The sequence below is a fragment of the Cimex lectularius genome, unplaced genomic scaffold (genome assembly GCF_000648675.2).
Source record: "Cimex lectularius strain Harlan isolate CLEC.00 unplaced genomic scaffold, Clec_2.1 scaffold251, whole genome shotgun sequence".
NCBI lineage: Eukaryota > Metazoa > Arthropoda > Insecta > Hemiptera > Cimicidae > Cimex > Cimex lectularius.
In genome coordinates, this window is record NW_019394213.1 from 1049434 (window position 1) to 1063281 (window position 13848).

Genomic DNA, 13848 nt, shown 5'->3' on the forward strand with positions numbered 1-13848 from the left:
AGGCCTATGTACCGGTCACTGTCTTTTTAACTATTGTACTACCTGAAGAAGATGGGCAAAACGGACAGAAGAACATGCCGACTCTGTCAGGAAGAACCAGAGACATCGTCACATATCGTTTGTGAATGTAAACCTTGTCACAATACAGACTTCGGCAAGGCGATTCTTACACCAAAATGGTGCTCGAAGAGCCACCGAGGAAATTGGTTAGCCTTAAAGAAAAAATTGTATTTATCAAGGTAGGGTTAAAATATATAGGGGTTCCACAATCGATCTACCGGACGCAGACATGTTTAAAATTTGAAAAATGTAAATACTTGATGTTTTATTATTTGGTTTAGAAATTGTTAAGACACATCTCCTTTATTGCTAAGCTACTTTAGCTCTTTTTCTTTCGGGTTTTATTGTACTTACTAAAGTATACACTGGTACTCTCAACACGACACGCAAGAATTGCACAATTACACAGAAGACAAACACTTTGAGCCCTGAAGATGATCTCAATAAAGATCGAAACGTTGGCACGATAAAGAAAATGTTTTTCTGAAACCTACATGACACCAGACCGCATCTCACGATTTCTGAATAATTATTAAAGTATACTTTAATGAGAGTTATCTCGTCTTATATTTTATGTTTTATTGGTTGGTTTAGGTGTTATTAAGTATCTGGTCTTATTCATTTAACATGTTTAGTAAACATTGGCAAACCTGACTAGCATACAGGAAAAAAAATAAAAATTAACTTTTGATGTTTTATTTGTTTCTATTTGTTGTTGGTTTAGGTTTTATTTAGGATCTGGTCTTATTCATTTAGTATCTTTAGTCGGCAAATATGTCTAGCACACAACAACAAAAATATTAAAAATTAACATGTGATGTGTTGATTGATGAACCTGAAATTTTATCATTACTGATCATTTTTGTCTTCCTGCCTTCACTTAGTTAGTTTGTCAGCATTGCGGCATTTCGCCATCATCAGTGTTCAAACCAAGTAAATATTCCACAATTGATCTATAGGTCGCAGAAATTTTTAAAATAAAAAAGTCAATATTTGATGTTTTATTATTTCGTCTAGGCATTGGTAAAACAGATTTCAATTTATTTATTTATGATTTAGTAAACATTGGATAATGCTTCATTTTAGCTAATTTTCTTTTGTGTTTTATCTTTAAGGTATACTTTAATGAGAGATATCTCGTTTTATTTTTTTATGATTTACTAAGTAGTGACGCTGTGACGCTTGAAACAAAATCTTCAATATTTTACGTTTTATTGGTTGGTTTAGGTGTTATTAAGGATCTGGTCTTATTCATTTAGTATGTTTAGTAAACATCGGCAAATATGACTAGCATACAACAAAAAAATATTAAAAATTAACATTTGATGTTGTTTTTGTTGATTGATGAATCTTAAATTTGATCTTTACCGATCATTTCTGTCTTCCTGCGTTCACTTGGTTATTTTGACTGACCCATTTCGGCATTTCGCCAGCATTAGTGTTGGAAATAAGTAAATATTCCACAATTGATCTATAGATCGCAGAGATTTAAAAAAAAATTAATATTTGATGTTTTATTAGTTGGTTTAGGGCAAGGGTAAAACAAATTTCAATTTATTTATTTATGATTTAGTAAACAGTGGATAATGCCTTAGTGCTGAGGTATTTTAGCTAATTTTCTTTCGTGTTTTATCTTTAAAGTATGCTTTAATGAGAAATATCTCGCCTTATTTTTTTATGATTTAGTATGCAGTGACGGTTGAAACAAAATCATCAATATTTAATTTTTTATTGATTGGGTTAGGTGTTATTAAGGATCTGGTCTTATTCATTTAGCATGTTTAGTAAACATTGTCAAACCTGACTAGCATACAGGAAAAAAATTAAAAATTAACATTTGATGTTTTATTTGTTTCTATTTGTTCTTGGTTTAGGTTTTATTTAGGTTCTGGTCTTATTCATTTAGTATCTTTAGTTGGCAAATATGACTAGCATACAACAACAAAAATATTAAAAATTAACATTTGATATTCTATTTGTTGATTGATGGACCTGAAATTTGATAATTACCGATCATTTCTGTCTTCCTGCGTTCACTTGGTTGGTTTGAGAGATGCGTTTCGGCATTTCGGCATCATCAGTGTTGAAAATAAGTAAATATTCCACAATTGATCTATAGATCGCAGAGATTTTTAAAATAAAAAAGTAAATATTTGATGTTTTATTATTTTTTCTAGAAATTGGTAAAACAGATTTCAATTTATTTATTTATGATTTAGTAAACATTGGATAATGCTTTATTGCTGAGGTATTTCAGCTATTTTTCTTTCGTGGTTTATCCTTAAAATAAACTTTAATGAGAGATATCTCGCCTTATTTTTTTATGATTTATTAAGTAGTGACGCTTGAAACAAAATCATCAATATTTTATGTTTTATTGGTTGGTTTAGGTGTTTTTAAGGATCTGGTCTCATTCATTTTGTATGTTGAGTCGGCAAATATGACTAGCACACAACAACAAAAATATTAATAATTAACATCTAATGTTCTATTTATTGATTGATGAACCTGAAATTTGATCATTACCGATCATTTCTGTCTTCCTGCGTTCACTTGGTTGGTTTGAGAGATGCGTTTCGGCATTTCGCCATCATCAGTGTTGGAAATAAGTAAATATTCCACAATTGATCTATAGGTAGCAGAGATTTAAAAAAGTTAATATTTGTTGTTTTATTATTTGGTCTAGGGCATGGGTAAAACAAATTTCAATTTATTTATGATTTAGTAAACATTGGATAATGCTTTATTACTAAGGATTTTTTTGCTATTTTTTTTTTGTGGTTTATCTTTAAAATCAACTTTAATGAGAGATATCTCGTCTTATTTTTTTAATGATTTAGTAAATAGTGTCGCTTGAAACAAAATCATCAATATTTTATGTTTTATTGGTTAGTTTAGGTGTTATTAAGGATCTGGTCATATTCATTTAGTACGTTTAGTAAACATCGGCAAATATGACTAGCATACAATAACAAAAATATTAAAAATTAACATTTGATGTTGTTTTTGTTGATTGATGAACCTGAAATTTGATCTTTACCGATGTCTTCCTGCGTTCACTTGGTTGGTTCGTCAGACGCGTTCGGCATTTCGCCATCATCAGTCTTGGAAATAAGTAAATATTCCACAATTGATCTATAGGTCGCAGAGATTTAAAAAAGTTAATATTTGTTGTTTTATTATTTGGTCTAAGGCATGGGTAAAACAAATTTCAATTTATTTATTTATGATTTAGTAAACGTTGGATGATGCTTTATTGCTGAGGTATTTTACCTATTTTTCTTTTGTGGTTTATCTTTAAAATAAACTTTAATGAGAAATATCTCGTCTTATTTTTTTATGATTTACTAAGTAATGACGCTTGAAAAAAATCATCAATATTTTATGTTTTATTGGTTAGTTTAGGTGTTATTAAGGATCTGGTCATATTCATTTAGTATGTTTAGTAAACATCGGCAAATATGACTAGCATACAATAACAAAAATATTAAAAATTAACATTTGATGTTCTATTTATTGATTGATGAACCTGAAATTTGATCTTTACCGATCATTTCTGTCTTCCTGCTTTCACTTGGTTGGTTTGTCAGACGCGTTTCGGCATTTCGCCATCATCAGTATTGGAAGTATGTAAATATTTCTAATGGCTAGGGGAGATAAGAGAGATACGAACGTTTTAGCAATTCAAATGTGTTTTCTTTGTACAAACATCTATAAACAACAGAACAGGACGAAACACTCAGGACTTTACATTCTCATCTTGGTACACGAACGGTAAAAGCAGAAGGTCGCACGTCCGCAGCGGATCAACATTGTCTTGAGACCGCACAAAGAGCCTTTGTTCTATTTATGTATAAACTCACCCTATTGACAATTTGTCGGCGTAGTTGAGCTGTTTTCAAGTTTTGTTTAATCTGCTGAGCTATTTTTCTGTCATGTTTTATCTTTAAAATAATATTTATATACCTTGGAATTTAAATATGTTTAAAACGCAGGTATTTTACCGCAAAGACTTAGGTTAAAACTTAGTTAAATTATAATTATGTGCTTTTATTAATATTTATATTAATATGATTTTTTTATTAGTACAATAAAAATTTTTGACGTTAATTTGTTTTCAAAATCAGGGGTAATGTGACATCTTACAAGTTGGATCTCACCCTCGGGATTCCGAGGATAGAAGTGACTGGGAGTTACGACGTCAATGGGAACGTCCTGCTCTTCCCAGTCAGAAGCCGGGGTGATTTCTGGGCCATGTTTTGTAAGTTTTTAACAAATCTCTTACATCTATCCATCTTAGCTTACAAGCGACAAATACAGATTGCACAGTATAATTTAAAAAAAATGTTAATAATTTTAGATGCGAGGCGGATCAACCTAAGCTCTGATGAATAACTTTGTTATATACACTGTCTTTTGGTATTTTGCTTTTTTTTTAATTGTGATTTATTTTAAGCTAACATCACCGGCGTCGGTAAGATTTACGGGAAGGAGGTTGTCAAGAGCGGAATCAAGTTCATGAAGACGGAGAAACTCCTTGTCGATTTTAAATTGGCCAGGTCCAGGTTCAGGATCCGCGACCACTTAAACGGAAACAACGTAATAGGTAATACATACTTTTATTACAGCACCATAGTTGAAGATTGTAAAAGAAGCAAGAAATTGAAAATCCAGTGAGGTTGGCTTCTAAAGCATTTACGAGACAAAAACTGAGTGAATTCGCATCAGGATTCCGTGCAATTTGCCACTGAATAAATTAAGGGTGTCGGTTTAACCGAGACTAAAATTATCAGACAACGGGAATTCACTCGGGACGATAGTATCGCATTAAGTGAGGTCACATGCATGGCCTATTAGTACGCTGGGCCAGATAGGAAAATATTAATTAACTTGAACTTCACGAGGGTCACTGGAACTCGCCGGCTTATTAAACTATAAACGTGCAATTAAGCATTAAATGGGCAGGAGAGGTAAAGAGAACAAAATTAGCAATCTAATAAAGTTTATAAAATGGGTAACAAACCATTGAATCATGTTGAACTACAATACCGTAAATAAATTTTAAATGAACTTATTGAACTTAAAAAAGCCAAATCATGGAACCAAACATAAAATACGCCAAACCTTGATAGAAATAATTGAAGTGGAATGCGCATATCAATTAACACGAAACCCAGTTTGTGAGTAGATCTATACTTTACGACGAGTGCGCCAAAGCTTGTGTACTTCATGAAATAATTACAATTGTTACAACTGTTCCCTTGTATTTGGTTCTAGTTAGATTGTTTAGAGTGTACGACTATTTACCCTTGCTTGTCAAGGTTTACACTTACTAAATTTGTTTCCACTGTAAATATAGCGGGTAGTATGTATTTTGAAACCAATACCATATTATTAAAAAAAAAACAATGCAGAGAATCATAATACTTTTACATGTCGTAGTGCTTAAATATAGGTTGAAAAAGTGTATGAAAGGATAAAAAGAGATAAATAAAGAGAGAGTGAGAGAGAGAGAGAAAGAGAGAGAGAGAGAGAGAGAGAGAGAGAGAGAGAGAGAGAGAGAGATTTATATAGGAGAGGAAGAAAAGGAGGAGTAAAAGATGGAGGGGAGAGAGAGGGGGAGAGAAAGGGAGAGACTGTGTGTGTGTGTGAGAGAAAGAGAGAGAGAGAGAGAGAGAGAGAGAGAGAGAGCGAGAGAGAGAGAGAGAAATGAGAATTAATACTGGAGGAAGAGAAAAGAAAATAATTATGTAAACGAATAAAATAAACATGAAGATTCAAAAATGATAAATAGATGATAGTATCAATATGGATAGATCGATAGATAGATTTTTATAGGAGAGGAGGAGGAGGAATAAGAGGAGGAGAATTAATATATGAAGAAGAGTAAAGAAAAATAATTATGTAAATTTTTATTTTAAACAATTTTACATCCTTAAACTATGTAAATAAATAAAATAAAATGGAAGATGAAGAAAAATGCAAAATAGATGATAGAATATGGATACATCATTAGATAGTTTATATATAGGGGGAGAGAGAGAGAAAGAGAGAGAGAGAGAGAGAGAGAGAGAGTGAGAGAGAGAGAGAGAGAAATTATGTAAACGAAAAAATAAAAAAGACGAGTCAGAAAAAAGACAAANTTTTTTAATTCTTTTATTTACACGATACTTTCTGTTTTTTGTCCAATGAGTGGGTGCCATTGTTCTCATTTTCTTTTTAACCTTCCACCTGAGGTGCTCATTGGATGGTTCATCGGAGAGGAATTATTATTTATCATTATTTGCCCTCGTTGAGAAAATATCCTCTCAGGGAGATATTCGCTGTGTAATTGAATGCCAGGGGGGATCTTCATCATTTTCTTTGTGCCTTTGTGAATGACCTGTGCTGGCCGAATTTCCAGTTCTACATGGGAAATATATCTCTCGCTGGTACAGCAATTATGAGAGAATTGACAGGCCTTTGGCTCTGTAATCCTTTAATTGCTTTTGCGAGAAAGGCCATGGAATACAAATTCAACTTAATAAGGGAGTGAATTCAATTAATTAAGGTTTTTAGTTGAGATAAAAAAATCAGTGTCACATGCCGGATTCGAACCCACGACCTTCGGCTAGATACGCCGCTGCTCTACCACTTGAGCTATCGTGACTTCGATCCTCTCGGGACACTAACTTCCCATCTCACCCCCACCTTTTGAATTTTCCCGCCTTTTTGCCATTTTTCAATCCGCTTGTGACACTGACTTTTTTATCTCAACTAAAAACCTTAATTAATTGAAAGATATTAATTGATCAAGCAGACCACGAAACTAGTGAATTTAATAAGGGACTTTAATTATTAATTTTGTTACTCGTTGTTAAATTGTTATATTATTTCCTCTCCTAAGATTTTTATTACTAGGCGGAAAAAATTGATTTTTAGTTTAGATTATTATTTTGGTTAATGTATTTTTTATTAATTAAAATCATCTTTAATAGTACCACTGAAAAATAAATTAAATTACGATAAAATCAAAAGAATTCAAAACTCCGGCAGACGGTTTTTTCCATGTTTAAAATTTATTGTAAATGTATTGTTATAGTAATGACTAGTAATGCTTAATAATAAATGCATTCTTCTTCTTCTACTTGTATAAAAAGTTAGAGGGAGAAAAAAGTGATAAATAAATAATCTATTTGATAAATGAATGAGTGGAGAGATAGATAATTAGGTAGATTACGAAGATTGAAGAAGGGAGTGATAAATTTAGAAAAAGGCGAAATTAGAAAGAGCAATGAGAGAAACAAATGTGAAAATTGAGTGAGATTATTTATGTTAAAATGCAAAAAAGGAAGCCAGAGAAAAATATTTAAATATGAAAGCAGGTGGATAGATACAGTGATAGAGTGAGAGAGGGAGGTTATACGTATTATTCTTCTGTTTTAAATCAACTATTTGGGGGCGTCGGTGGCCGTAACGGTTTAAGCCAGAAACACTTACCCGATGCTACGCCATGCGACGCTACCCGATGCTACCCGACGCAAATCAAAACTCCGATTTTCCATAAGGTTGCATTACCCCCGTGCACATCTACCCGATGCTATGCCACGCTAACCTACCCGACGCTCTGCGATCCCCACTGTCCAGATTTTCGTCGGGTCGCGTCGAGTACAGTCGAAGACAAAAGAACCGGACACTCATATTTTTATTCAACCTACATGTATTATTGTCGTTATATTAATTACAACATACTTATTTTAATATAAACCAAATTAACTGTGATTAAAAATTAATTAGTTTTTATTTAAAAAAAATTTTAATGGTTTGGTAAAAAATTATCAAAACACCGGAATACGATTTTTTGTTATAATGAATTTTACTAACAATTTATTGTACTCGCTTCGGCGGTACATATACTAAAATTGGAACAATTTATTACACGGTTTTGCTCAAAAAATTTACTTAACAATTTATTTCATAGTTTTGCTCGTAAAATTACACATTTTGTAAAGCCGGGTAGCATCAGAACAGGACACTCATATTTTTTGTAGTTTATTTCAAACTAAGTACATGTAATTTTGTTGTTATATTAATTACAACGTGTTATTTTAATGTAAACCAAATTAAACGAGATAAAAAATACATAAGTTTTTATAAACATTGTTTAATTATGATGTTAGGAGTAACTTTATTTAAAACAATTAAGTTAACAAACAATTTATTAGATGGTTGTGCTCATAAAATTTAACTAACAATTTATTGCAAGGTTTTGCTCAAAATAGGGCATTAAGAACAAAAGACGCGTTGCGATTGTGATAGTGATTATTGTGGTAAACGCTGTGGACTGTACGCGAAGTGTACTTGCGTCGGATAGATGTGCACACCCCACCAAAACGTGTCAAGGCGTCGGGTAGCATCGGGTAGCGTCGCATGGCGTGGCATCGGGTAAGTGTCTTCCTGGCTTTAGGCGTTGACACGGCGCTCATCACTGTAAGGTGAAGGTCCCGGGTTCGAATCCAGCGGCCCTGAATTCGAACCCGGCATACTTGCAAATGGGCTTTTTTTGGGCCAGGGGGCACCCTGAGGTTTATATGACCTCTGCTGTTGTGAACCCTCGTAAAAAAAATTAAATAACTATTTAATTTCAATCATTAAATCAATCCATCAATCTAAGATCGTTATCCAGAATCAGAATGGATAACCTACTCTATAAATGTTATATTAGTCTATGAAGGTATATCGCTATTCTATATTTGGAGAAAAATACAAACAGATTTTTGGGATTGAACAAGTTGTTTTAATGCAAAAGTTTTTGATGTATGAAAGTATTTGTTTAGAAGAGAAAGTGCTATAATTAATCTATTTGATTTTTATGGCCAAATCAGGTACTATTGTGGTTTCAGGCTAAGTAGAAATATAAGTTATAATTTGATAGAATTTTCAATAAAATCCTGACTGAATTGCAGTGTTTTATTTTGACAATAAGATCTTCCCCGTTCTATTCTCATTTGCCTTTATAATTATGTAAAATAAGAAGAGGAAACACAACCTGAGTATAAAGGGGGAAAGCTAGCAAAATTATTCAGATCGCCGCAAGAAGAATTGGTTTGCCAGTTTTGTTGGGTTAAAACTTCAATTACACCTTAAGAAATTGTATTAAATTGACTTTTCTTTCCATCAAAATTGGAGATTATTCAAAACCTTTGAGTTATCTGTATTGAAAATATGTTAAAATCTGACTGGACAGAATTTTATTATTCGCTTCGGAGAAGGGAGAACTCGAATAAATTTATATATTCCTCTTGGTTGTCACGTTTCGTTGCGTTATAACGAAGCGGTGCCAGGTCTTACAGAGTTACTTCCTATTTTGAAACCGTTTTGGCTTTTTTTTAATCATCCGACGCAATGGATTTGCACAAGAAACACAATGTTTTATCGTTTCCTTGTACTATAATTATCTCCCGAGTCGTAAAATATGTCTAAAAATAATACGAACTCGATATTTCCCACCGGCCGAGACCGGTTGCGGTCAATTTATTTATCTAGGGGTGACGCCAAGGATCATGTCTCGTTAGATAATCAACAGACTCTGGATATGACGCCGACGCCGCCGTCGCGCTTATCCTTTTATCTGAAACCTCGAAAATTTTAAATTGGCACGACCTTGTTCTTCTTAGAAACACTTATCGGATGGTGTCACGTGCCAAAAACCATTTAATGACTTTTACAGATTGATTGCGTTTTTTTTTTAATAAATGAAAATGATAAAAGTTAATCATCATAAGTCCGCATCTTCTCCCTGTGATTCCAGTGGAGTTTCACTTTGAAGCCATCTTCATTAGGACTTTCCTGCGGTGATGGATAGGTGGAAATCAATCGTCTAGTCCGTGTTTAATCGCCATAGTTTCAAACTCTGACATTACGGCAATCTAAATCGGCCATTTCTGATCTTAATCTCTCTATAACTTCTGACACAATAAATGTTTTGTTATAATCCAATGAAGCATTTGCAACGCGGAAATGACGCGATAAACATTTTCACATTAAATTCATTAGATTTCGTGGTCCGATTGACCAAATAACATCGTTCAATTAATTAATCTTTATGTAAGGTTTTCGTTGAAATGAAAAAGTCGTTGTCACGAGCGGGATTCGAACCCACGACCTTCGGCTAAATACGCCGCTGCTCTACCTCTTGAGCTAACGTGACTTCGATCCACTCAGACACCAACTTCCCATCTCAACCCAACCTTTCGATTTTTTTTGAAAAATTGTAAAAAGGAGGGAAAATTCGAAAGGTTGGGTTGAATGGGAAGTTATGTTCGATTATTAAAACAATTCCAATTAAACGAGTATACTATATGGGAAACTTAGGGGTCGACAGACAGCTGAGGTCATCGCCGGTACTCCCCCGCCTACTCGATATTCCTTGGTGCGCGTTAGTAACTCTTTTTACTGCTCGGTGTAAGACACTCACCCAAGAGTACTCGATGTTTCTTGATGCGTACCTGAACACGTTTCATTCTCGCTAATAACTACTTTTATTCCTCAAACGTCACACCCTAAACCCAGAATACTTGATATTCCTCGGCTCGGAGTTGAACCATCGACATTCCGATAATAATTTTTTTTAAATTCCCAGCCGTCCAACGAGTATTCGATATTCCTCGGCTCGAGAGAACGCTCACCATTTTTAATTGATGTATTGGATCTTCTTGAGGTCATTTTCAAAAATCAAGCTTCAACTAGAGCTCACCATTTTTGCTAATAATTACTTTCACTACCCTGTCGTTCCATTCGGGCATACAACCATAATTAACCAAATCAGACCCCCATTCTTAGAAATGGGGACTGACTAAATGATCCCGAAAACATTATTTACAACATCCTATAAAGTCTCAATGGACTATCAAAGAGAGGAAGAACACATGAGAGCATCAGATACAATGAATTGGCACACAAATGGCTGCAAAACATACTAAGGAAGAGGATCGGGCGTTTTCTATACAAGCCCAAAACATGAGCAATCAAACTCATTATGGAAGGACACTTCGGTCTTTCAAACAGAAATACATGCCATTAATGCTTTTCCCTGAAAAATCTTAAAAGAGGTTGCACTGACAAAAAAATCCTCATAAGATCTGATAGCCAAGCAGCCATTAAAGCAATAGCATGTAAAAGAATTACATCAAAATTCTTTTCATTCTTTCATTCTTTTCAGTGAATGCATCCAAAATCTCCAAAACCTGGGAAAACAAAACAACCTGATGATATCTTGGGTGCCAGAGTACAGAGGAATTTTCCGTAATGAGAAAGAGACGGACTGGCCAGAGGAGGATCTGCAAGACCATACATAGGCCTTGAACTCCCCCCCTATACTGGGAAACACAAACATAGAATCCTCCATCGCAGAATGGATCCAAACAAAACAAAGGAGAAGGGGATAAACTCTAGCGACGCAATAAAATTATGATGAAACAACACTCACCAAGGCTGGCAAAATCCCTGCTGCAATTGGAGAGGGCTAAACTGAGAGGAGTGGTAAGACTACTAACCTGTCATTGGCATTTGAGAAAACATCCACACAACATGGGCATATACAAAGATGAGGAGGAGGAAACAGCCACTCATATCATCTTCGAATGCGAAGCAACAGCTCAATGGAGATTTAACCTAACATACGAAAAAAACTTAGGGGATCAAATTGTAGCAGCGACAGTCAATGACCTGATACTTCTGAGAAGGAGGATTGAATCTATTGCACTGAACTAAGGAACTAGGAAGGTACAATAAGCCAGAAGGCTGCAGTGTCTAGGGAGTTCAAACCCTGCTTCCTAGTCCTACCATACCCTGTCATTCCAAACTCAACCCAGAATACTCAATATACTTAATTTTTTTATTTTTACGTGAAGCAAAGGACATTGATAGCCTAACCTCCCTTTCTACCTTTCTCTTTTGGTCTTTATATCGTTTTATCCTAATATTCTATTCTTGTTTCTTTAGCCATGTTATGACCAATAGTAATCGATTCTCTCTTGTCCGTATCGTATTACTAACCTCTCTGTATCTCATGGTTTATTCAATTGTGGATAAAATATCACAAATACACATATAAAGAAAGAAGATAATCTGTTTAAATTCATAGTACCCCATTAGTACTTGATATTCCGCGAAGCAATTGGGGTACGGCCCTCTATTCGCGCTAATAAGTTCATTCACACTCCAGCCTTTTCACACCCATACTACTAGATATTGCTCAGAGCGAGATTAAACACTCTTCTTTCTAATGAATTACTTTCATCGCCAGACCTCTTTTTTGGCTTTATTTTGTCTCTTTCGCGTTTTATTCTTAATAATTGTTTTTCCTGTTTATCCAGCGAAGTGATGATCAAGCCAAGACGGTACCCGACTCTTTCTTTGTTTATTCGATTGCTAGCCTCTCTTTAGGCTCACGCAAAATCAGAAACTTGTTAAAACATCAAAATCTGATAAGCATTCCCATTACCCACAAATGTTGAATTTACTGAATATTTAATTTGTTTGTATAGAAAATTCTTGCTTTAAAACAAAAGAAGAGGCAACACGCTGGCTCCTTCTATTTATACAATTGATGTTTTATCGTCCCCATTATAAATTATGGTATAGTAAATTTTGTGGTTTGTCTTGTAGGTGAGGCGATGAACCAATTTTTGAACCAGAACGCCAACGAGATTATAGAAGAGATGAAGCCAGCCGCTGCAGCTGCGATCGGAAAGCACTTCAAAGCATTTCTGAACGGAGCCTTCCTTCAAGTGCCGATCCCGGTCTGGCTCAAGGAGTGATATTCAGCCCGTCCGGCGTAATACAGCCCTTTGAAAGAAATGAGACGAAAGGAAAGTACGTACAGCTCAAGTGATTTTCCTTTGTGATTTGAAACTGTGGGCTTTAGACGACCCCACCTAACAGACTGTGCACTGGCTACATCACAATTATTTATTTCAGTAAATATTATTTTAATATCTAAGATACCGGTGTTGAGATTGTCACAGAAAATAGATATCTTGAAATTAGACATGTACAAAGATTTTTTTCACTCGATGATTGTTGTGATACAAATTGTGTTTAAAAATATTTAAAAGTATAAATTTTTAGCTATTAGATAAATTTAATCTGATCTAAAAAATTATCTGAATATAAAATGAGACCAAATATTAATAGTTAATTTAATAAGAAGGACAAATTGAATGAAAAATATCTATAAATGTTGCAGGTTTGATAGTCAAACCTTTTGTAAATATTTTAAATAATTGTTTAATTGTTTTTTCTTGAACTTTTTCTTAATTTTTAGAATACAAATTTACTAAAAATAAACAATTTATTGTAATAATACATTTTTTAAATATATAAATAAAATGTTTTTATGTGAAGTGACCCACTTAAAAAATGTAATGTATTAAAACATAAAATTTTCAACGGATTGCTAGTGCAAACGTTTCCGACAACCAAAAGAACCGGCGTTTTTCATATTTTTATTTTTACACCATTTTCTTAGAACCAATAAAAGGTAACAAAACCAAATTTATTATGCGGGTTTTACAAATCAATTCGAACATAGCAACAGGAATTTCATGAGATTGATATAATTTTTCAGGAAAAAGTGTTTAAAAAAAATTGTAATTTTTGATAAACTTGTGATTTTTCTTCTCAGCTTGTCGTAATTTTTTTAAAAATCTTCTGTATTTTTATACTAATAGTATTTATTCAAAAACAAAAAAATAAATTAACCAAATATGTTGGGTAGTCTCAGAGAAATCGGGTCAAAATATTGAT

General features: G+C 33.8%; 1 protein-coding gene across 1 annotated transcript in view; it reads left to right on the forward strand.

The window, feature by feature from the left end:
- LOC106664413 (circadian clock-controlled protein-like) overlaps positions 1–13337 on the forward strand; it is a 43498-nt gene extending 30161 nt beyond the window's left edge. Inside the window, exons 4-6 of the mRNA XM_014390114.2 lie at positions 4188–4321; positions 4517–4666; positions 12709–13337. Of these exons, the coding sequence (XP_014245600.1) occupies positions 4188–4321; positions 4517–4666; positions 12709–12860 (436 nt within the window). The 3' untranslated portion in view covers positions 12861–13337. The remainder of the gene's footprint in view (positions 1–4187; positions 4322–4516; positions 4667–12708) is intronic.
- Positions 13338–13848: the final 511 nt, after the last annotated feature.